This window comes from Salvia splendens, chromosome 4 (genome assembly GCF_004379255.2).
Source record: "Salvia splendens isolate huo1 chromosome 4, SspV2, whole genome shotgun sequence".
NCBI classification, from domain to species: Eukaryota; Viridiplantae; Streptophyta; class Magnoliopsida; order Lamiales; family Lamiaceae; genus Salvia; species Salvia splendens.
The window spans coordinates 9,976,655-10,002,384 of NC_056035.1; the positions used below are offsets into that span (position 1 = coordinate 9,976,655).

At 42.7% G+C, this 25,730-nt stretch overlaps 3 protein-coding genes across 3 annotated transcripts in view; 2 read left to right on the top strand and 1 right to left on the bottom strand.

Moving 5' to 3' along the window:
* The window catches only part of LOC121798419 (DEAD-box ATP-dependent RNA helicase 21-like), a 794,448-nt gene that overhangs the window by 644,174 nt on the left and 124,544 nt on the right, over positions 1–25,730 (top strand). The window lies entirely within an intron of this gene.
* On the bottom strand, positions 9,745–10,830 carry LOC121800622 (non-specific lipid transfer protein GPI-anchored 1-like). The gene is made up of 2 exons (XM_042200149.1): positions 10,488–10,830; positions 9,745–9,929 (listed from the first exon to the last, which is right to left on the bottom strand). Exons 1-2 carry the CDS (start codon positions 10,828–10,830, stop codon positions 9,745–9,747), a joined length of 528 nt encoding a protein of 175 aa, XP_042056083.1.
* On the top strand, positions 22,582–23,770 carry LOC121798446 (probable methyltransferase At1g27930). The gene is made up of 2 exons (XM_042197457.1): positions 22,582–23,196; positions 23,283–23,770. Exons 1-2 carry the CDS (start codon positions 22,664–22,666, stop codon positions 23,587–23,589), a joined length of 840 nt encoding a protein of 279 aa, XP_042053391.1. The 5' UTR covers positions 22,582–22,663; the 3' UTR covers positions 23,590–23,770.

The window sequence follows — 25,730 nt, forward strand, 5'->3', positions numbered from 1 at the left end:
TTTATGTCCTAATCTTAAATAATTGTTGTCTTTGTCAAAATCTAATTAAATGTATTTATGAAGAATTTGAATACGGTGATGCGTAAAATCCTCAAACGTTGCGTCGGTGATAACATCACATATATGCCATTTATAATATTTTGCTTCTCCTTGTTAGTAGTAGTTGGTAATGGTAAGGATTTTGATGGGGTACGAACTAAACAAGCCCAACAGCAGTGACGGCCCATCAGCCCAAAGCCCAAGGAAGAGTATGAGTTCGGCATTACCAAAGAGTTCGGAGGAGTTCGGCATTACCAAAGAGTTCGGCCTCAGCCTACAGCTCGGTAAAAGCCAACCAATCAAGCTCTGCTCTCAGGTCGGCTTCAAGCTCTACTCTCAGATCGGCAACCAAAGCAGTTCGGTCTCAGTATTCGACCGAACAAGGAGTTAGTGGACCCATGCAGGATTTCCACAACTTCCAACACACCCACTACCACGTGGCGTCAACTCAGGCCACGATCTTAGGCCATGACCTACACGACCTCCACGACCTAGAGTGATGATGTAAGCCACGATCTTAGTTCAATGTATAAATAGAACTTAGATCTGGTAGAAAGGGGTTAGAATCTCTCTAGAGAAATAATCATATAGCAAGTCTGTGTTGTAAGCTGTAATTCGCAGATCAAGCAATACAAACCTGCCCCCATTTCTCCCCGTGGACGTAGATTTACCTCAGTAAATCGAACCACGTAAAATTCTCTGTGTCGTAATTTATTTTTACGAGCATTCATCATCATCAAAAATTCGCGGAATCATCACTGGCGCCGTCTGTGGGAAACAGAGAACCAAATTTGTGATAAAGCGAATTTTTGACCATTTTTTCAACCTAAAAAATGCATACCAGATCGCAGAGTACCCGTATTCCTGCCCGTGAGAACCAGGAGGAAGCCAATCCACCCCATAGGTCTGGAAAACAGCCTAGGGATAAATCCCCCACCAGTTCTCATGGCGGAGGAACAAGCCGCTCCAAAAGCCGTCACACCGAGTCTTCCCAGCAGCCCGATTTGAACGAGGCTGCCAAGCTGTTTTTGGCTGAAAAGCAGGAGGAATTCTTAACCTTCCTGCAGAGAAGCCAAAAGCAGCCGGAGGCGAAAACGGCGGATTCTCCCTCTCCCTCCATACGAGACAGTCACTACCGCAGTAGTGTCATGTCTTCCAGAAGAAAGAATCCTCGGTACCGGAATCACAGGAGAACTCCATCTCCTCCATACCGAAGAAATGTCGGGTTCGCCATGTACGGAGCATTGAGGACTCCGTTCTCGGACGATATTACCCGAACTTCCCTACCACAGAGCTACCGAACTCCGTCGATAACCTATGACGGACTCGTGGATCCTCATGATTTCTTGGGACGCTATCAATATAACATGGCGAACCAGGGTCTCAACGAGGTCCACATGTGCAAGCTGTTTCCCGAACTGCTTATCGGGAACGCAAGAAGGTGGTTCGATAGCCTCCCCCAAGGCAGCATTAGATCCTACCGAGATCTAATGGATGCTTTCCACAGGAGGTTCTTTCAGAAAGCGGAAGCCCGGATTACTTCGGCTCAGCTGCTTTCTATACGTCAAGGTCGCGACGAAAAGATCAGCGACTTCCTGACGAGACTCCATAAGGAATGCCTACAAGTAGATAATCTCAATGATCTACTTGTCATTTCGGCATTCCAAAATGGAATCCTGCCCGGAGCTCTCTACAGAAAGCTCGTGGAATGCAGTCCGCAAACAGCTCAAGAGATGTGGGACATTGCGGACAAGTTTTCTCGTGCCGATGAGGCAGACCGTCGAAAACGGTCTTTAGACAGCTCATCTAGAGAAGACAAAAAGAAGCCCGATCATAGCGATCAGAGGCTTCCTCGCCGAACACCTTCCCCACCAAAGGAGAGATAGCGGTCATCCGAGGTGATCGAAAAAAGAGCAAGTGTGTTCGCAGATTGCGCTTAAAAGTGCCGAGCAATCAGTTCGGCACCATCAAGCATAGCAATCACAGCAGCCGGAGTCAGAGACAGGCGGAATGACCGAAGTCACACCGGAGCCGAACTCAATGGTGTACGGCACTGAAGCCGTGATTCCGGTTTAGATTGGCATACCCAGTCCCCGAACTCAATTTCTCCTCAGAAATGAATGGTGACGGACTGAGAGCCGAACTAGATCTTGCCGAAGAAAGAAGAGAATTGGCCTGCATAAAAGCAGCCAAGTACAAGGAGCAAGTAGCCCGGTATTACAACCAAAGGGTGAAGAAGCTGCAATTTCAAGTGGGAGATCTCGTCTTGAGAAACAACGAAGTAAGCCGAGCAGAAAAGCTGGGCGAACTCGAACCCACATGGGAAGGTCCATATCGGGTGTCAGAAGTCCTCGGCAAAGGGTCTTACAAATTGACTCACGTGTCAAGAGCACAAGTATCCCGAACATGGTACGTTTCCAACCTCAAAAAGTTCCATTTGTAAGAGACAGTCCGGTCAATGTGCTTTCTTTGGTTTGCTTGGTCTTTATTTGTCTATATGCGTTTTGTCTGTCTATGTGCGTGTCGTCTCTTACAAATGTTACTGAGGTATCTTGTTCTTCGAAGGCTGATCCCCTTCTTAGAACATATACAAGCCAACGATTGTGCGTCAAAGCTTCTAAAGAGGATACAAGACCACAATTCTGCTTAAAAATCAAGCACTTCGTCTGAAACGAACTGCAACAAAAGTCCGGTTCTCGCGATAAAACTTGCCTGAATTAGGACAAGGGAAAGTCCAATCCATGCGATAAAACTCGCCGAATTAGGACGACCAAGTTCGGTCAAAGCAGTTTACCTCATAAGACCGAGGACGATCATGTCTAGTCAAAGAGGTTTACTGCATAAGACCACTTCGGTTAACTGGGAAAGTCCGATCCACGCGATAAAACTCGCCGAATTAGGACAAGGGAAAGTTCGATCCCGGCGACAAAAATCGCCAAATTAGAACACAGACCAAAGACGAGTCCGGTCAAAAGATGTTTATTTCATCAGACCAAAGACGAGTCCGGTCAAAGATGTTTATTTCATCAGACCAAAGACGAGTCCGGTCAAAGATGTTTATTTCATCAGACCAAAGACGAGTCCGGTCAAAGATGTTTATTTCATCAGACCAAAGACGAGTCCGGTCAAAGATGTTTATTTCATCAGACCAAAGACGAGTCCGGTCAAAGATGTTTATTTCATCAGACCAAAGACAAGTCCGGTCAAAGATGTTTATTTCATCAGACCAAAGACGAGCCCGGTCAAAGATGTTTATTTCATCAGACCAAAGACGAGTCCGGTCAAAGATGTTCATTTCATCAGACCAAAGACGAGTCCGGTCAAAGATGTTTATTTCATCAGACCAAAGACGAGTCCGGTCAAAGATGTTTATTTCATCAGACCAAAGACGAGTCCGGTCAAAGATGTTTATTTCATCAGACCAAAGACGAGTCCGGTCAAAGATGTTTATTTCATCAGACCAAAGACGAGTCCGGTCAAAGATGTTTATTTCATCAGACCAAAGACGAGTCCGGTCAAAGATGTTTATTTCATCAGACCAAAGACGAGTCCGGTCAAAGATGTTTATTTCATCAGACCAAAGACGAGTCCGGTCAAAGATGTTTATTTCATCAGACCAAAGACAAGTCCGGTCAAAGAAGTTTACTTCATAAGACCGAGGACAAGTACGATGAAATTTTTTCGCTAAGCTGTAAATACACAGTGTTAGAAGCGAAAACGAAAACAAAATTTCATTTTCAAATCTTGTTCGGCACACAACTCCGCTACCCTACAAGATGGCGTTACGCTATTACAAAGGACTATTCTACTGTCCAGGGTTGCTAAAGTTGAGCCATCTATTCACAAAATCCTCGTGAAGCTGAGTTCGGGCGTTCCAGGCAGCTGCAGAATAAGCAGGTCGACGAGATGCTCTAATCGACCTGCCACCTCTTCTCTGAGCCCGGGAAGCCCTAGCACCTCGGCGGCGAAGAGTCTCTTCACGAAGCATTTGTTGATCTTGCTCACTCATAATCACAGCTCCTCTACGAACTTCAGCCTGTTCTCGTCTTGACGTTTCCGGCTGTTCCAGAGTTCGTTGCTGACTTGGAGTACGGTTTTGAGCAAGTGAATCAAAGGTTTGATCTGGAGTGCGAGCATCTGTTGGCACGATATGCCGAAGGAATCTTTCTATGGAGGGGCGCCGAGAAAGAACAATGTTGTACCGAGAAGCCCAGCGCCGCAATGATGTCACGACTTGTTGGCAAGCCGAGCTCTTCAGCGCATTGTTCCTCCGGAGTACATTATATTCCTCCCACAGTTCGTCAACTCGACTCTGAACATCTGATATGGTCATTCCCCCGCGCACACGGATGTAATCCTCGTACGCAGTCCTCTCAGCAATGGTCGTATTCAGCTCGGCCTCCAGATCATTCTTATCGGACTCTAAGTCCTTATTATCGGCATCCAGCTTCACTAAACGAGCCAGAAGCTCGTCATTCTTCGTCTGATCGGCTATAGCTCTTTTCTCAGCTTCGTCTAAAGCCGAAGAGTACAGCCGCTTCCAGTGAAGTACCTCCAGCTCCTTGAGAGTTAAGAATACAAAGCAGCTACGTCAGTTCGGCATTTCAGCTTACCGAGCAGGTAGTAAACCACAGCAGGAGTAAGAGAGTACGAAAGGCTATACGAAGACACAAGAGCAGAAAGAAGAATTTTTTCATTCATAAGAAAAAAAAAATTTTTCTATACAAGGAGGGCTTCAAGGCCATTTTACACAAAGGAAGAAACTAAACTAGGAGAAGGGAGACGAAATCATACTTCGCTAGCTTCGTCTCCACCTTCTCGGTGAGGTTCAGCTTCCTTCTCCTTATCTGCTTCAGCTTCAGCCTCTGCCTCCTTGCTCTCCCCAGCCTGCTCGGCGCCACCGTAGCCGATCTGCTGCGTCTCCTGATCGGCTTCCTTCTCCGGATGCCCGGCTCGCTCGACTTCGGCCTCCCGCTCCAGCGGCTCGGCCTCACCCTCTCCGTTGTAAGTCGAAGCGGGTGAAACGGGTCCCACGGAGGCAAAGATAGCCTCCAGGTTCTCGTCCCGATCAGCTCGACAACTCCGGACTCGGTCTGCAGAAAGCAGGACCGAAGATGAAGCGAGCTCCTCAAGGAGCGGCAGATTCTGAAGCCGAGCTGCTATCTCTCGGCTGTACAGAGGCAGCACGACGTCGGCCCCCTGCTCGCCCTTATCGGCAATTAGCCTTACCAGACTACCGACAAAAGCCGAGAACTGGCTGCTCAAAAAGAGTTTCTCCGTGTAAACACGGAGAGCCTCCCCCTGGGCAACCACGGCGGCAGCATCACTCCGTTTCGTCTGCTCTCGCTGGATGACGAGCTGGTTTTTGGCAAACTGAGCTTCATCCTGGGCCGAAATCCTAGCAGCTCTGGCTTTCTCAAAGTTTGCCTCGGCCTGCTCGGCCCGGTGACAAGCAGCCGCCAATTTCCTCTGCATCTCAGCATAGTCGTTGGACGCTTTGGAGAGTTCGACGGCGACGAGCTTGGAGAGCATATCGTTCCTCTGAAAATGGATAAGGAAAAAAGTCAACAGAGGGCACCAAAAATACAGGACAGAAGCCAAGCCAAAGAATCAAGAAGACAATTCACCTCGGCGAAGTCCGTGGGCCATAAAAATGGCTCACAGATATGCTCCGAAGGAGGCGCCAAGACCACGTCTTTCTCTGGCGCTCTCGGGGGCTTTTGGGTCTTCCCCTTCCTACTTGCCGAAGTCGACTCCGGCTTCTTTGGACCCGAAGAGGTCTTTTGCCTCTTCGGATTCTTCTCGGCATCAGGCGCCGAGCTGGTAGCCTTCTCTTTCTCCGGCTCCTCAAGCTCGGAGGACTTTCGGATAGCCTTATTCAGCATGAACACTGCCAAAAAGCAAGAAAACAAGGTTAGTTTTCTTCGTTAAAGCAGTAGAGCATAAAGATAAAGAGAAATCCTCTCTGAAAATGGATAAGGAAAAAAGTCAACAGAGGGCACCAAAAATACAGGACAGAAGCCAAGCCAAAGAATCAAGAAGACAATTCACCTCGGCGAAGTCCGTGGGCCATAAAAATGGCTCACAGATATGCTCCGAAGGAGGCGCCAAGACCACGTCTTTCTCTGGCGCTCTCGGGGGTTTTTGGGTCTTCCCCTTCCTACTTGCCGAAGTCGACTCCGGCTTCTTTGGACCCGAAGAGGTCTTTTGCCTCTTCGGATTCTTCTCGGCATCAGGCGCCGAGCTGGTAGCCTTCTCTTTCTCCGGCTCCTCAAGCTCGGAGGACTTTCGGATAGCCTTATTCAGCATGAACACTGCCAAAAAGCAAGAAAACAAGGTTAGTTTTCTTCGTTAAAGCAGTAGAGCATAAAGATAAAGAGAAATCCTCACCCTCGGCCTCTTCGTCCGAAGACGAGATATTGAACACGAGGTCGCCCTTGACGAGCTCAGTTTCCGAATACTGTTTCCTAATCATAGGAATCTTATTGAGCTCGCCCTCGAGCTCGGCCAACGGTTCTAACCGAGGATGGGGAATCACGGACTTCGGCCTTCTCCAAGGAAAGCCCGGAGCCGAAGTCCTATTATAAAAAAAGAAACGGTTTTGCCATTTCGGCCACTTGGTTTTGCAGAAGGCCCTAAAAGGCTGTAAGGGGATCAAGTAAAACCAAGATCCCTTCCTTTTAAACTGGAAAAAATTAAGGATTGCCCTCAGAGACAGATCCTTATCTAGCCTACGCAGTTCGGCAGCAAAAGCCGATAAGTGCCTCCAAGAGTTCGGAGTCACCTGACCTAAAGGGAGTTGAAAAAAATCAAGAAGCTCTACAAAAGGTGGGGGAAGAGGAAAACGAAGCCCGCATTCTAAGCAGGCTTCGTAAACGGTGGCATAACCCTCCGGCGGGTCGTTAGCCCTATGATCATCGTCGGGAACCACCGCCTTCCCCCCAGGTAAAAAATATTTCTCGTGAAGGGATATCACAGTATCCTTACTCAAGATACTGTGAAAATACTCTACGGTCTTCTCCCCGGATTCTTTCCGGCTAGAAGACCCCTTATCCCCTTTCCTACCGCTACCCGACACCGAAGAAGAAGAAGAAGACATTTTTCTTACTTTTTGAAAGTGAAGGAAGTCTGAAGAAGCTCTTGAAAGCGGAAGAAAATTTCTCGAGAAAGAGAGTGTATAGAAGACGCAACAGCAAAGGTGTTCAAATGAGGAAGAAAGAGCATATTTATCAGATTCGGCGAAGATTTCAAAATCGTCGCACCGTTTCGAATCCCACCTTTTCAGGATTCAACGGCCGGATTTTACTGTCGCATTTAATGCAGTCACATGCAAGGCACGTCCCCTGACGTCAGCCTCCCCCGTACCTTTATCCAGAATGCCGAAGTGACTCGCTTCGCCGAAGTGATTCACTTCGTCTTTCGGGGGGGGTAGTGATGGGGTACGAACTAAACAAGCCCAACAGCAGTGACGGCCCATCAGCCCAAAGCCCAAGGAAGAGTATGAGTTCGGCATTACCAAAGAGTTCGGAGGAGTTCGGCATTACCAAAGAGTTCGGCCTCAGCCTACAGCTCGGTAAAAGCCAACCAATCAAGCTCTGCTCTCAGGTCGGCTTCAAGCTCTACTCTCAGATCGGCAACCAAAGCAGTTCGGTCTCAGTATTCGACCGAACAAGGAGTTAGTGGACCCATGCAGGATTTCCACAACTTCCAACACACCCACTACCACGTGGCGTCAACTCAGGCCACGATCTTAGGCCATGACCTACACGACCTCCACGACCTAGAGTGATGATGTAAGCCACGATCTTAGTTCAATGTATAAATAGAACTTAGATCTGGTAGAAAGGGGTTAGAATCTCTCTAGAGAAATAATCATATAGCAAGTCTGTGTTGTAAGCTGTAATTCGCAGATCAAGCAATACAAACCTGCCCCCATTTCTCCCCGTGGACGTAGATTTACCTCAGTAAATCGAACCACGTAAAATTCTCTGTGTCGTAATTTATTTTTACGAGCATTCATCATCATCAAAAATTCGCGGAATCATCAGATTTGAATTGGAATTTGTTGGGATCAAGTTATATACGTATGAGACATTTTTAGATGTATCGTATCTGGTCACACCAGCATAATAGTATATATATATGGTAAAACACACATAGCAAATCACCACTGACATTACTGAATAGTGATAGTTTCCCTCAATCCAATTTTGAGTAAATTAGACATATGTAACGAATGAAAAGGCAAATACTCCTAGCTTTGTGAGATAAAAAGATTAATACTTAATCAGAGGACGGAGCGAGCCTCCCGAGATTTAATTTCACAAATTCGGCTTACCATGTAGACTGTAGTACAAAGTAAATCATGGAGTACCTATTTATAAAGACATGCAATCCTTTACTGATTTCATTGAGTTGAATAAGAATACAAAACAAATGGAGTACTAACATATCATATTAGGGCAGGAAAGACTCAGAATTCTTTTATCATAGCCTTAAACATTTCATCACCAGAAGGCAAGAACACCAGAAATATCCCTACAGAAAAATGCCATACTGAATGAATGTCATAGTGGCATTCAAATTGAATAGAACGAATCACTTGTTAGGATTAAATCATTTGCATTTATTTATTTTTGGATGGATGAATGAATTTAAATTTATAGATTGTGCTAAGAAGGACTCGAAAGGTCTTAGGCATTTATCTCTCTACCGCTTGGCCAACTCACACACACAAATCATTTTGCATTTATGTCTAATAACAAAGGAGTCGATATCTTCTGCATTAAATTCCACGTAACATTACTTAAAGTCATTAGATAATAATTTGATTACATCCTTGTGTACGAATATGTGAACGTTGGATAGATATTTATCTTTTTAGACAAAAACATTCAAGTTTGATTTGATCTATCTTTACCAAAAGAATTAAGGTATACTCACTTCATCTTATTCTAAGTGGCACATTTTCCCATTTGAGATATCACACTCTAAATGACATATTTTTTTAAGATAGAAACATCACTCTTTCTATTTTTTTATACTATCTCTTACTTTATTATATCTCTATTTAACTCACAAAACAACATTACATAAAATCTCGTGACGAATAAGAACCGCTCCACTTAAAGTGACACGGAGGGAGTACTAGTCAAAACATAATTATAGAAAAAAATAAGGGGTAATCTTGGTGACATAGAGACATTGTATAAAAAAAGGGTAAATGACCTCGTGAGCACTAGTCAAAACATAATTATTGGATAGATTCGTTGTATGACTAGAGAGATGGTTAGATTTAGGACAGTAATTACTCGTGAGCTATTTGTCGTGTACATTTAAAATTTCAGCATGGCCTCAAAATCTTTATAAATCATGCAAGCGAAACTCAAATTATAAAAGTTAAAAATATCAATAGATCAATCTATCTTGATAAATAATAGGAGTTATAGTAGAGTAGTACTATAATTTAATTTGAACTAAAACTTGAACAATAAACTATAGAACAACATATACGAAATAATGGCGCGAGTGAGCACAGTAGTATATTCTATAATACGCAGTTAATTAGTTAAAATGGAACGCAAAAGTAGATAGATAGTCGAAGTTGCTCAACAATAAGATTGGAAGCTATTTGAAATATGGGTTCACAGTTTACACTCTACACCATCACCATTCATCTTAAACTTCTTTCAAACTGATCTCCGCTTAAAAAAGCCTCACCCACAAGATGAACATCGCCGTTGCCACCGTTACGCATCCTGCAACTTGAGGTTTCTGCCAATCCCCCTTATTGGGTGTTGGCGACGACGTTCCCGGTGTTGCCACTGGTGTCGCAGTCGCGCTCGTGAAGATGGCCGCGTCCGGGGAGTTTGGAGGCAGGTTTAGAAGCTCTGTCCATTGCAACAATGCGTCAAATTTAACAGTATCATCATATTGTTTATGTGCGTCCATTGCAACAATGCGTCAAATTTAAAAGTCGGCCAAAAAATTATCACCATAAGTATTGCTTATTATAACTAATCAAGTGTCTCAGGATTTTTTTTTTCAATCGAGATAATGGGTTATGCATCTCTCTCCTTTGCTACCATATGCAAATTAATACTCCTTGTCCACTATAATAAATAGTACTTGCATGTTTTGTACCCTTTGTTTATTTACCTACTAATTTCTCAAATCTTATGCATTATAGGTACATGTAGTACTTTTGGTCCCAGCATCAATATCCAACCTACTTGTCAATATCAAATTAGAGTCTGTCTTTTATCAAGAATACTTTTTTTCGCATATTATTACACAATAATGGAATTCAAAATTATTTAGTTGTGCTCAAGATTGTTATTGAGGAAAGATAAATAGGTTAATCTAGTTTGATATGAAAATATAACTAAGTGGAGGTTAAACTAATTTGAAGAGTAAACCCTAGGTAATTCGAGAGAGAGAGAGATTACTAGGGCATTCAGTGATGCTGGCATTAGCGAGCTTACAAGCGGAGGGAAGCTGCAGCAGGAGCGACTCCTGCACGCCCATGCTCTTGATGGCGGGGTTGGATCCGTTGTGCACCTGCTCTATGATGTAGCACACGCACGCCGGATCTGTGTCCTTGAGCTCCGTCACCGAGTTGCAGCAGTCCTTACTCGGTGCCTTCGCCTTCGCCGTCACGAACGACAGGCACTGCGTCACCTTCTGGAACTCGGCTGCGCATTTCTCAGCTATCGTTTCCGCTCCTCCGGCCGCCACCACCGCAAAGCAGAGGATCGCGACGGCCAACTTAGCGCTCGTTTTCATCGCCATTTAATTTCTATTCCTATTTTGTTTAGGTGAGAGAGAGAGGAAGAAGATTAGTGGGTGGAGTGGAGGATTAGGGCGAGGGGTAGTACTTACTGTTGGAAAGAAATATTCCAGAATCATATAATTGACAAAATTAGAGAATTTGATTTAACATACCATGTATAGGCATACTAAATACCATGATTGTTTCTTACCATATGAGTGTAATCTTTAGCCTATTCCTCCAGTAAATACACACAATCTTCAGAGCAAAACTATTGTTTAACATGGCTTCAGAGCAGGTTAAATCCTAGACTCAGAAAAATATCATCATAGCATTATCATACCAATCCTGACCAAACGTTTAGATCAAGCGAGAAAACCAGATTCCTACATCAAGATGTCAGACGAAAAACCCAATATTGAATCGTCCTCAAACAGATTGAGGGCAAGCAAGAATGTCACTGTGGCATTTAAGCTTAACGGGAGGAATTACCCATTATGGTCTAGACTTATGAAAGTCCAGATCGGATGCAGGGGAGTCCTTGCACACATCACAGGCAAACCGGCACCACCAGAACCTGGGAGCAAGGAGTATGAAGAATGGGAGGAGGCCGACTTGATGGTCTTCTCCTGGATCGTGGATAATATCGAGAACGATATTATTGCTGACTTTGCACATCATCTAACATCCAAGGCAATTTGGGACAGTCTTGCAACAACGTTCGAGAGTGAGGCAGATCTATACCTCATATATGACTTAGAGGAAAAGGCGAATTCAATCAAATAAGGGAGAATGGATTTAGAAACATATTACCGAAAAAAATTCATGGGATGTGGATAAGCGTGGACCAGAGCCAAAAATCACCAGTGGACTGTTGCGACAAGGGAATCAGTCAATTCCGAGTGCACTCGAACACAAAGAGATTATTCAAGTTCTTGTCGGGCTTAAACCAGGAGTACGATAGCATCCAATGGGACATTCTCAAAGAAGTCCCTCTTCCATCGGTGGAGACCGCGTATGGATGGGTCAAGAGGGAGTCCCCAACATCGATTGCAGACAGCCACGGCAACGCCGACTCTTCATCGGGAGGAATCGGATACGGCTTCAGAGTCTAAAGCCAGCGCCAAACCAACCGCGGTGGAAACTCACGACCAGGAGCCGCACCCCGACCAGGAAACAAAACGCCGCCGAACAAATCTAAGATGTGGTGTAGTCATTGCGGGCCACAAAGGCACACCCGTGAGACATGCTTCCAAATTCACGGATATCCAGAATGGTGGGAAGAGCGACAAGCGGCGAAGGTGAAGCTCGTCGTTCGGGTCACTGGCGAAACTGGGGGACGACCGCCTACCACAGGGGGAGGCAGTCGGGGCATGGAGAATGGACGGGGAAAGCAACCGGAGGCGGAAGCTTCATCCAGTGGAGGCGGCGGAGGCGTGAGGGTTGGCAATTTTGCCGACAAAATTCCATCTGGATGGAATGAGGTTGGGAGAGGCTGCACGTCAGGAGGTAATGGGTTAGGGGAAATTCACCCTAATCCTAGTATTTCTCAAAATTCTCAACTCAGCCCTCCAATTTTGTATTTATTACATAATGAACCCCATGTTTTGCATAAGCCCCCACAAAATATTAATTATCACAAAAATCCCCCAGATATTATAGGATCTAGCCAGAACAGCCCACTTATGCTTAGAAATCGATTTACCCCCTTAGAAAAAATTTCCGCTGCATATCTTGTCTCTATGTCCTAACTATGTCCTAAAGATTGATGTCAATAAGTCATGTGACAAAGGAGTTGAATTGTAATTTGCTTATGCATCCAGATTTTTGTATCTTGTAGGATATTCGGACGAAGATGATACTTGGGTGTAGCACTGAAAGGCAAGGACTCTACTATGTGGACGAGATAGCCCAATATGGTAGTGTGATGCTAGCTCACGGATCAACAAAACGAGAAATTTGGCTCTGGCACCAACGACTATGACACCCTTTTCCTGGTTATTTTAAGTTATCATTTCCTAGTTTTTCGATTCCTAGTGACTTTTCTTGTGAGACTTGTGTTTTGGCCAAGAGCCACAGACAATCCTTCAAATCTTTGAATACTCGTATGAAGTCTATATTTTCCCTAGTACATGTTGATGTGTGTGGTCCTGCACCCATAGTTGGTAGTAATAGTTTTCGATATTTCGTGATATTTGTTGATGATTGCACTAGGATGACATGAATTTATTTTTTGAAACACAAGTCTGAAGTAGTTGATAAATTTATCCTTTCCTTTAAGATGGTCCAAACCCAGTTTCAAACCATAATTAAAACCCTTAGGTCTAACAATGGGCGGGAATTTGTTAATCAACACATGTCTCAGTTTTTCACAGAAAAAGGCCTCATCCACCAAATCACTTGCTCCTACACACCTGAACAAAATGGGGTAGCAGAGAGAAAAAACAGAATAATCCTAGAAATCACCCGAGCCCTACTCATTGATTCTGAAGTTCCTAAACATTTTTGGCCAAAAGCAATTGCCACCTCAGTCTATCTTATGAACCGCCTGCCCACTAAAATCCTAAGCAAAAAAACACCACTTGATATACTATCCAAACTTCCCAAAAATCCTGAAAGCCTAAGCCTCCCCCAAAGTTTTTGGTTGCTCAGTGTATGTTCATATTCCCAAATATGAAAGGTCTAAACTATAACCCCGTGCCACTAAATGCGTCTTTGTTGGGTATGGGATAAACCAAAAGGGATATCGGTGCTACGATCCAATGTCAAAGAGGGTAGTTACTACCATGAACTGTGATTTTCTTGAAACCGAATTCTATTACCATAACCACCTTAGTAGTCAGGGGGAGAGTGATTCAGGTAGCCCTCAGGAGGACTGCCTAAGTTGGTTTGTGTCACCGCCAAATCTCTTGAACGAGAATCTACCAGAGCCGGTTAGCACTACCGCCGGACCGGTCTTGCTCATGCCAGAGTCCGAGTCTTTCGTGTCACTTCCCGATGACTCTTCTCATCCGATATTCGAGGTAACCCTTGCACCACCTGAGGTCAATACTATTTCTGCTGACACTATTGAAGATACAAGAGATAATACTATTGATGGTGATACCGGTCAGTATGTGCTTCCATATCGTAGTACACGAGGAATTCCCGCGAAGAGATTCTCGCCTGAGAAAATAGGCAAGAAGAGTCGTTATACAGTTGCTAATTTTGTGAAAAGGGAATTTGACAAAAATGGCTAGGGCATTTGAAGCAGCCCTATATGAAGAAGAAAACATTCCATGTACAGCAGAAGAAGCGTAGAAAGTCAAACACTGGAGGGATGCAATGTTGTGGAGATGAAAGCATTGCTGAAGAATGGAACTTGGGAAGTGAGCAAACTATCCAAATGAGCAAAAACTGTGGGATGCAGATGGGTATTCACGGTCAAACGGAGACCCGATGGATCGATTGACCATTACAAAGCTAGACTAGTAGCTAAAGGATACACTCAGACGTATGGTGTGGATTATGCTGAGACCTTCTCACCAGTTGCAAATATCAATACAGTAAGAGTTCTATTCTCAATTGCTGCTAACATGGACTGTCCTTTACATCAATTTGATGTAACCAATGCATTTCTGCACGGAGAGTTGACCAAGTTTGTATACATGGAACCCCCACCTGGGTTCACTAGGGAATTTCGTGAGGGAGAAGTCTGCAAGCTAAAGAAGACTCTGTATGGCCTCAAACAATCTCCAAGAGCCTGGTTCGAAAGGTTTACTGAAGTGATGAAGAAATATGAATATCGGCACAGTAATTCAGACCATACATTATTTCTCAAGAAGAAGAATGGAAAGATCACATATCTCATCATCTATGTAGATGATGTGATTATTACAGGAGATTACGAGGAAGAAATATGCCAGTTGAAGGAGAATCTTTTCCGTGAGTTCGAGATGAAGGATCTAAGTCTCCTAAAGTTTTTTTTTGGGGATTGAAGTACTGAGATCACCACAAGGAATATTCATCAATCAAAGAAAATATGTCCTCGACTTACTTGCAGAGACTGGTATGCTCGACTGCAATCCTGTAGAAACACCAATGATGCAGAATCATGGACTACAAATCAAGGAAGGAGGGAGACCAGCTGATCGAGGGAAATATCAGCTGCTAGTGGGAAAGTTAATCTATCTTTCTCACACAAGACCAGATCTAGCTTATGTTGTTGGAGTAGTAAGCCAGTTCATGCATGCACCACAGGAAGAACACTGGGAAACAGTTCTGAGAATTGTTCGATATCTGAATGGAACAATTGGATATGGAGTACTATTCAAAAAAATGGGCACCTAGAGAAACATGGATATACTGATGCAGACTGGGCAGGAAACCCGAACGATAGAAAATCTACGGCAGGGTACCTCACGTTCATTGGTGGAAATCTGGTGACATGGAGAAGTAAGAAACAAAAAGTGGTAGCACTTTCAAGTGCTGAGGCCAAGTTTCGTGGAATCAAAAGTGGACTAACTGAAGTACTATGGTTGAAGAGAATCATGACCGAGTTGGAGTTAAAGTCTCCACAACCGTGCAGACTATTGTGTGATAATAAAGCTTCTATCAGCATTTCTAAAAATCCTGTTCAGCATGATCGAACAAAACATGTGGAGGTGGATCGACATTTCATTAAGGAGAATATTGAGTCGAAAATTGTGGAACTACCTTATGTCAAATCTGAAGATCAACTGGCGGATATCCTGACGAAGGCAGTCAACACGAAGTCATTTTGTGAAGTATTGGGAAAGCTCAGTATCGGTGATCCCGTCACTTAGCTTGAGGGGGAGTGTTGGAAAGAAATCTTCCTAAATCATATAATTGACAAAATTAGAGAATTTGATTTAGCGTACCATGTATAGGGATACTAATTACCATGATTGTTTCTTACCATATGAGTATAATCTCTAGCCTATAAAAAGGCGTATAGTTCCTCCAGTAAAAATACACACAGTATTCAGAGCAAAACTATTGTTTAACACTTAGGGTGTCCACTATAAAACGCCCGCGGCTATAGCCGCGGGTTGGGGAAGAGGGCGGCGGCTATAGTGGAGAGCGCGGGCGGACACCGAAATGGGGCAGTAGGGGGGCGGACGGGCTTCAGGCGACTCCGGGGCGAGGACGCGGCGAAATGGGGGCGGACGCGGCGAAATGGGCGAGGACGCGGCGAAATGGGGCCGATTTTTATTTTATTTTTTGTTTTTTTACATTTCAATTCACCTATAAATACACCCCACTCCATTCATTATTTTCACACCATTCCAACTCTACATCTATAAAAATTTCTCTCACTACAATTTGGGGTCGAAAATGAACAATTTGTGGAGAGACAGCTGGAATGCTCTGATTCAACAGGTGCAACACCAGGCCGCCCAGGAGGAAGCGGCCCGTTTGGCGGAGGAGGCGGATAATGCGGAGGATGCGATCCCTCGTATAGCCCGATAAATTTGTTCCGTTTGGCGGAGGAGGCGGAGAATGCGGAGGATGCGATCCCTCGTATAGCCCGATAAATTTGTTTATAATTACTTGAAACATTATAAAATGAAAGTTGATTATAAAATTTGGGGGCTATTGAAGGTGTCCACTATAGTGACGGACATAAAATTTTGAGGCTATAGATAACAAAACTAGGGCGGAGCTATTTGGCGTGTCCGCCTTATAGTGGACCCTCTAAGTAGTAGTATTGAAATTGAATTGTGGTAAATGGTGAAGTTATGTCTCTGGCATACGCATTAATGAGGCTCGCTCAGTTCATTCAATTCATTGTTTGGTCGACCACGCGGCGTCATGCCTTCCACGTGGAATCTTGCTCTTATTCCCAGTCTTCAAATTGGGCCGTCATCGACAATAAAAATACTATTGAAAATGAGTTTTATGACAGACAAACAAACAAATAAATGAGGTATCGACTTTTGCCGTACAATTATTATTTCTACTTTCTAGCCCAATAAACGTATTACTGTATAACTTTCTGTTATGATTTTGAGTATGGAGGAGGCCCAATAAACCCCAACATTATATCGCTTTAGATTGGTTTTCAATAAAAATTAAAGTACTAGTATCTATTTTTAAAAAATGAATAAATATAATAAAACTAAAATAGTAATTTTATGCTACACACTTATGTTAATAATATTTGTGACTTTTGTCCTCTATTCAATATTAATAATTTAATATGGAGTATTTTTTTAATTTCATGTATTTGGTTGATTGAGTACTAAATGTATAACTTACATGAAAATCAAATTTCGATTTCTTAATAGTACTATATTTTTGTAAATATTGAATTCTGTATAAATAGAGTGACGTGTCACGTATATGGAATAAATACAATTAAATAAAAGTACTTTTTTTCCGCATGGGCAAGTTGTCACTCTTTCCTTGAGGCATACAATTCTGGGTAGAAAATTGAGGTAATTTCTCTAACCCTCGCCTTGTGTTTGGGATTTTAAGGCAATTCTGCAACGTTGTCTCTTATCCGTCTCATCCCTTAATTATTCATAGGCCTCACTGTACTTTTCACTCAAACGCTTAACTAAGAGACAGAACCTGCAACTCTCTATCTCTTATCCGTCTCTTATCTCATTCCTTAACTATTCATTCAATATCATTTTTTATTTTTATTTCCAACAAATTCAATTAATAAAACACACTTCATTATATAAATTAAAACTACAACTTAAAATTCTTAAAAAATTAAAAAAATATATAATTAAAAATCCTAAAAAATTTAAAAATACATAATTTAATTTCTTCCGCTCACTCTCTAAATTCAAAATCTCAAAGCGCAAAGAAGTAGAAGAAAGATCATGTGCGTCTACCGGTTGCAAAATTTTGTCCAAATGTGCTCCATTAGATAATCTTGGAGTTGGGCGTGGGCGGTAGAATCATGTGTCCTTGCCCGAATAGACAACCGATCTTGCGAAGACGGATGCACTCCACTGCGAGGCAGATTACTTGCGGTAGAGCTTCCGGGGGTTTCTGGGTCGAACCAATTTCCCACCTCGGGTCCTTCGTCGGCGACAATCATGTTGTGCAAGATTATGCACGTATACATGATGTCGACCATACTCTCCATGAACCACGTACGAGACGGGGCTTTGATAATGTTGAAGCGCGCTTGGAGAACCCCGAACGTCCTCTCCACATCCCTGCGAGCAGCCTCCTGCTTCTGCGCAAAAAGAGCCTGTTTTTCGTTCACCGGCCTGTTGAACGTCTTCATGAAGGTTGGCCACTTCGGATAGATGTCGTCGGCAAAATAGTACCCCATTTTATACCGCCGGTTGTTAGCGATGAAGTTGATGGCCGGCGCTTTACCATCCAAAACTTCGGCGAAGAGGTCGGATTGGTTGAGTACGTTGACGTCGTTGTTCGATCCGGAGACCCCGAAGTACGCATGCCAAATCCATAACCGGTAGTCGACAACGGCCTCGAGTATAATGGTGGGGTGGGTGCCTTTGTGGCCGCTCGTGTATGACCCCCTCCACGCCACATGGCAATTCTTACATTGCCAATGCATGCAATCGACGCTGCCAAGCATCCCGGGAATCCGTGCACTTCTTCGTGAAGGTGGAGCAGAAACTGACAATCTGCCGTGCATGGCTTCTGGAGAAATTCATCGGTGAAGGCTGCACGCCATTGCAGAATTGCATCAAGCACATTCTCCCAGTGCTTTCTCCAATGTGGAGGTAATCGTCGACCAAATCCTCCGTTTGTCCAGTCGCAAGCTGACGGATTGTTGCATTACATTTCTGCAGCGTCGTGTGGCCGGGATAGCCAACGGCGTCGAACCCTTCTTGGAAGAACTCTTCCCGGGATGCAAATGTATTTGCGATGTGGAGAAATAGGGTCGCCGCATGCGGAAACATCGAAGGAAGTAGGTATCTCCCCATACCGGGTTATCACAGAAGTAGTCGCGTACTAACCTTGCGGCGGGTTCCTCCCGGTTACGATGGGTGTAAGTCCGGGATCGTCTTTGGGGCGACGCTGCTTCCTACGCCTCCCTACGTCGATCTTCTTCAAGTGATTCTTCTATTATTCGACGCATTTGCTCAAATGGATCCATGAATGGATTAACTTTGGTAGAAGAATAAAAGAGATGATTTGAGATGAAAATTGGAGAGGAAATAGAGATGATTTGAAAAGAATAGATGTGTGTTTGTGTGTGTGAAAGAGGAGTATTTATAGAATAAAAAAAGAAAAATAAAATAATTTTTTTTTTAAATTACCGTTGAACGGTAATATGACCGTTTTTCATTTTTTTTATTAAATTCGATTTTTTTTTTAAAAATAATTTATTGTGTCAGCGTGATGACGTCCACTCGCAGGTCGGCTAGTGGGCGTCACGCATAGCGCCACGTCGCGCTAGCGCGTGGCGAGACAACTCTCGCGCCGTCTCGGTGGGACGGGCGTCTCGGCGGGCTGGGGACGAGACGAGACGCTGCAACGCGTCCCGCGGCCGTCTCGTCTCGGAGGGACGAGATAAAGGACACCCGCGAGACGCGTTGCCGGTGCCCTGAGTCTCCACAGAAATTGGGTCCCAAATTCTGACACAAAACCACAAATTTCGATCATTTTTAATCATTTATTTTTCTTTTATAAATTTAGTGTTAACAGTGTTGGATAATTGGAAATAAGATTGGGATCACCGATTTTGAATTGAATAAAAGGCTATACAAAAGCAATTGGATATTCTAAAATTATTAGTAGCCCAGAAGAGCACGTGTAGCGTTTGGTTGAAATATAAAAGCTAGAAGCCTACATACAAATCTACTCCAAATAGAGGGAGACGACGGGCAACCGCAACGCATCTCGCGGATGTCCCTTATCTCGTCCCTCCGAGACGAGATGTGCGCGGGACGTGTTACAGCATCCCGTCTCATCCCCAGCCTGCCGAGACGTCCGTCCCTCCGAGACGGCGCGCGAGCTGTCTCGCCACGCGCTTGCGCGACGTGGCAAGCTCCGGCACTATGCGTGACGCCCACTCGCCGACCCGCGAGTGGGCTTCGTCACGCTGACGCAATAAATCTTTTTTTTAAAAATACGAATTTAATAAAAAAATTAAAAATTAAAAACAATCATTTTCCTTTTTTTTTTTACTTTTTTTTACTATATAAATACTCCTATTTCATCCTCATTACACACAAACACACATCTATTCTTCTCAAATTACCTCCATTTCCTCTCCAATTTTCATCTCAAATCATCTTTTTTATTCTTCTACCAACGTTAATACATTCATGGATCCATTTGAGCAAATGTGTCGAATAATGGAAGAATCACTTGAAGAAGATCGACGTAGGGAGACGGAGGAAGCCACGCCGCCCCAAAGACGATCCCGAACTTACATCCATCGTAACCGAGAGGAAGCCGCCGCAAGGTTAGTACGCGACTACTTCTGTGATAACCCGGTATGGGGAGATACCTACTTTTGTCGCCGTTTCCGCATGCGACTACCGCTATTTCTCCACATCGCAAATACATTGGCAGTCCGGGAAAAGTTCTTCCAAGAAGGGTTCGACGCCGTTGGCCGTCCTAGCCACACGACGCTGCAGAAATGTACTGCAGCAATCCGTCAGCTTGCGACTGGACAAACGACGGATTTGTTCGACGAATACCTCCACATTGGAGATAGCACTGGGAGAATGTGCTTGATACAATTCTGCAAAGGCGTTCGTGCAGCCTTCACCGATGAATTTCTCCGAAAGCCAAGCACGGCAGATTGTCAGTTTCTGCTCCACCTTCACGAAGAAGTGCACGGATTCCCCGGGATGCTTGGCAGCGTCGATTGCATGCATTGGCAATGGAAGAATTGTCATGTGGCGTGGAAGGGGTCATACACGAGCGGCCACAAAGGCACCCACCCCACCGTTATACTCGAGGTCGTTGCCGACTACCGGTTATGGATTTGGCATGTGTACTTCGGGGTCCCCGGATCGAACAACGACGTCAACGTGCTCAACCAATCCGACCTCTTCGCCGAAGTTTTGGATGGTAAAGCGTCGACCATCAACTTCATCGCTAACAACCAGCGGTATAAAATGGGGTACTATCTTGTCGACGGCATCTACCCGAAGTGGCCAACCTTTGTGAAGACGTTCAACATGCCGTTAAACGAAAAACATGCTCTTTTTGCGCAGAAGCATGAGGCTGCTCGCAAGGATGCGTAGAGGGCGTTCGGGGTTCTTCAAGCGTGCTTCAACATTATCAAAGCTCCGGCTCGTACCTGGTTCATGGAGAGTATGGTTGACATCATGTATACGTGCATAATCTTGCACAACATGATTGTTGCCGACGAAGGACCTGAGGCGGGAAATTGGTTCGACCCTGAAACCCCCGGAAGCTCTACCGCAAGTAGTCCGCCTCGCAGTGGAGTGCATCCGTCTTTGCAAGATCAGTTGTCTATTCGGGCAAGGACACGTGATTCTACCGCCCACGCTCAACTCCAAGATGATCTAATGGAGCACATTTGGGCAAAATTTGGTGTAAGAAATTAAATTATGTATTTTTCATTTTTTTCAGATTTTTAATTATGTTTTTTTTAATTTTTTAAGAATTTTAAGTTCTAATTTTATTTTATTTAATGAAATGTGTTTTTATTAATTGAATTTATTGGAAATAAAAATAAAAAATGAAATGGAATGAATAGTAAGTTAAGAGATGATTAAGAGATGGAAGGTTGCAGGTTCTGTCTCTTAGTTGAGATGGAGAGAAAAGTACAATGGAGCCCATAAATAGTTAAGGATGAGATGATTAAGAGACGGATAAGAGACCGCGTTACGTATTGCCTAAATATTTATGAGAGATTTTGAAGTTGACTAATAAGATGAGGTGTAGACGTGTAGTAATTGTAGCGGGAGTTGATTTATGGGAAGTGGTAATGAAATGGAGATGCGTTCCCACTCACCACAAACTCACCTCTCCTTCTGTTTTTACTTGTAGAATTATTTTATTCTATATAAATTACAGATATTTTATTTGTGATATTTAGACGAACAGAGTAGTTACTCTTACCATATTTCAGAAGAATTAGCTATATTTGAACAATATATATTGAAGGTTCTTTCAATTTATTATTGCAAAAGTTTTATCATTGCCTGAAAATAAGTCAAAAACAAACTCACACCACAAATGTGGTTTGCAATTGATAAGGAGATCACACCCTTTAATTCTGTACTGGTTCTTGTAAAGAAACAAAGTACTCCAACTAATTCCCCTATATTTGTCCCTTTTAGGATAGCAGAAAATCATTATTTGGAATCTCCACCAATATCTTATTTGTAGAATTATCTACCAGTCGGTGCTGATAAAATAATACTATTTGGCTAGTAGAAACGACGTAGTGTTTTCAAAATATACACAGTCTGAGGAAGGTATATCCTAAAATGTTGACATTTTGTCGATTAAAAGGCATATTTTTTAATTTATAATATATATATTGTAACTCCAATAAAAGTTATACAGTGCAATGGTAATTTTTCACCTGTCCCAAATAGTATGAAAAAATTTTAAATAACACAAGATTTTAAGTAGAAGTGGAGCTATATGGAATGCAATTAAATATATTTTAATAAAAAGAGAAGAAACTATTTTATCCTGTAGATAACAATAGAATATTTTAATTTGAGATAAGACAGAAAGAGGAAATAGTAATAATGAAAAATATAGAAACTCAATTGGTCAAAACCATAACCCCTTTAACAAAAAAAAAACAAAAAAGTACTTAGGATAATAATAATAAAATAAATACTAAGTGTAGTTTAAAATGGGTGAGGCAGAATTCTCCTTTGCTGTCAGTCCAAAATCCCTCAAAAACAAGAGAAAATAATGCAGAAAAGCAACAACCAAAGCCAGGTGGCGGAGAGCCGATGGCCCCTGAGCCTGGTGGTGATGGGGCTGATCGGCAGCGCATCCCTGGTGTTCTTGCTCCTCGGTAAGAACTCGTCGGCCCCTTTCCTGTGCGGCGCGTGGGGGTCACGCTTCTCTGGTCCGGCCACGAGCCTCCAGTTAGAGGCGATCCTCCACTACGCGACGTCGACGGTGGTGCCGCAGCAGTCTCGGGGCGAGATCTCCGTGACATTCAACGTCCTCCGGTCATCGGAGCCCGCCGACTTCCTCGTCTTCGGACTCGGGCGCGATTCACTCATGTGGGCCTCCCTCAATCCACGTGGCAGGACGCTATTCCTGGAGGAGGACCCCAAGTGGGTCCAAACCGTCCTAAAAGACGCCCCTGCCCTCCGGGCCCACACCGTCCGCTACCGCAACCAACTCTCCCAAGCCGACGACTTGATGCACCATTTCCGCTCCGAGCCTCATTGCTCCCCGAATAAGTCTTTCCTACGTGGCAACCATAAATGCAGGTCCCCATTGCTAATCAATCTACTACTACCATACTAGTTGTAATTGATTTTTTTTCCTTTTCTAAATGAATTAATTTTGGATTTAGATTAGCGCTGAACATGCTCGCCAACGAGGTGTACGACACGGAGTGGGACCTAATAATGATCGACGCGCCGCGGGGGTACTTCCCGGAGGCGCCGGGGAGGATGGCGGCGATATACTCGGCGGCGGTGATGGCGAGGAACCGGAAGAAACCGGGCGTGACGCACGTGTTCCTACACGACGTGGATCGGAGGGTGGAGAAGATGTATGCGGAGGCGTTCCTGTGTAAGAAGAATCGGGTCAAGGCCGAAGGGAGGCTGTGGCATTTTGAGATACCGCCCGCCGCTAACATCAACTCCGACTTTTGCTAGGCTGCGCCGCGCCAGATTTTTACTACTTTCATTTCATGTAGAGAGCTTTGCTATTTTTACTGTGGTGTCAAATCATGGGAAGCTTAGTATTACAAATAGAAACATGCAATAAATACATTACTTTGTTTTAATGGAGAATATTGTTGGTTAGAAGAAAAAAACTTTAAGTTGTTTGTCACTATATGATGGGAGAATCTATATATTATGATATATTATTTCCTCTTTCACAAATGGAAATTTCGTTTCAATTATAGACACTAGTTTTAAAAAAAACATTTGTGGTGCACTGCTGTCAAATTTAGGTGGCTCCACCCTGACAAGATAGATTGTTATAAATATCTTCTTTTAGTTCAAAAATTCAACATGTTGTTAGAAAATATATGTACTAATACAAAGGTAAGGTAAACATTGTTGATATGATATACTAACAATGATAAATCATAAACGTTGTTCAATAAATTTTTGCTGTTATTCATTAACACGCGACTCATACATACACCATAAACAGGTGAAAATAAAATCATGTTCACTGCATGTTTAAAAAATGGTGGTTAGAGGTTCATGGATTTCGTTGACCCTTTCTGGGTCTAATGTATTATTTCCCCACACAAACCGCTATCAAATGTAAAATGGCCTACCTTCACATGGTTGAAATTTAAGATTTATACGACGACTCAGTCACTCATGGAGTAGATCATTTGCCATTTGTGCGCAGTTTTTCTTCAATCAAGGATCATAATTTGTTGGACTTCAATTTTAGTGTGTAGGCCCATTACAAAATGTCAATTAATCAACCGACGAATTTGTTAGCATATTGATGCAAAACAGGTGGCAGCAGGTATATATTGATTGATATACTAATGAGAACTTTTGGATTTGGCAGGTATTGAGCATAAAGTGGCATTATAATAATTAGGAACAAGCAAAATTAAAACAAAAGTCTAAAGTCTTCATAAAAAGTTTTGATAAATATTAGTGCCAAAATAGATAAATCTATCAGCAAAGCACGAATTGACACATAAAAATTGGGACATAATACCGAATTGAAGTGCCATGTTTCATTTTGTGACGACCTGTTTCACTTTTTGATCTTCAACTACATAAATTTGGTTAGTCTAAAACTTCTTAAACTCTACTCCGATTACATTTCCATATCCAGATATTCTCGATCTCGACTTAAGAGTGAGTTTATAGGATATATATATAGGGTTGTGATCAATTGAGATTTTTTAGCCTAATTGAGAATTGAGATGCATTATAAGCCACTCATTTTTATTAAATGAGTGGTCCAGAATTTGCCACATGGAAAATATTTTTACATTAATTAATTGTGAAAGGGCATATTTGTAATTTCATCATATTTTATTTAATAAATATTTTTTTTATTTTTTTTTTAAAAATTATTTTTTTTTCGATTTTTTATTTTTTTATTTATTTTATTTATTTTATTTATTTTTATTTTTTGTCAACTACATATACAATTCATGTCAACTACACACATGTAATGTCAACTACATATACAATTCATGTCAACTACACACATATAATGTCAACTACATATACAATTCATGTCAACTACACATATATAATGTCAATTATAAGCTGTTGACATTTGATGTGCAGAGCTATTGACATTTGATGTGCAGACTACACATCGTAGTTGACATAATGTCTCAGTAGTTGACATCGCGCGAAAATTTAAAAAAAAATAAAAAAAATTTAAAAAAAATTAAAAAAAATTAAAAAAAATTAAAAAAATTAAAAAAATTAAATTTTTTTTAGTTGTTGACATTTTAATACGAGTTGTTGACATTTGATATTCTGGCTATTGAAATGAAATGACGATAATACCCCTTAGTTGACATAATCTACTTGCAGTTGACATTTCAAAATGAGTGGCTGAAAATGCATCTCAATTCTCAATTAAGCTAAAAAATCTCAACCTAACAAGACCCTATATATATATATATATATATATATATATATATAATCTAATTAGATTGAAGTCATTACAGCTTGAATTGATTATTTCCTTATATTGTTTTGTCTCCTGCTTCAACCTTACATATTGATGTTTAATTATTAAGTCCAGTACTTGCCAAACTGATTTAATTGGCTATTAACCCTTATTAAAAATAGGA

Coding starts and splice junctions, on each gene's coding strand:
- LOC121800622 (XM_042200149.1), bottom strand. CDS start 10,830: ATGGCGATGAAAACGAGCGCTAAGTTGGCCGTCGCGATCCTCTGCTTT. Junction 9,930..10,487: donor CAGCATCACTGAATGCCCTA/GTAATCTCTCTC, acceptor TGCAATGGACAG/AGCTTCTAAACCTGCCTCCA.
- LOC121798446 (XM_042197457.1), top strand. CDS start 22,664: ATGCAGAAAAGCAACAACCAAAGCCAGGTGGCGGAGAGCCGATGGCCC. Junction 23,197..23,282: donor CGTGGCAACCATAAATGCAG/GTCCCCATTGCT, acceptor TTTTGGATTTAG/ATTAGCGCTGAACATGCTCG.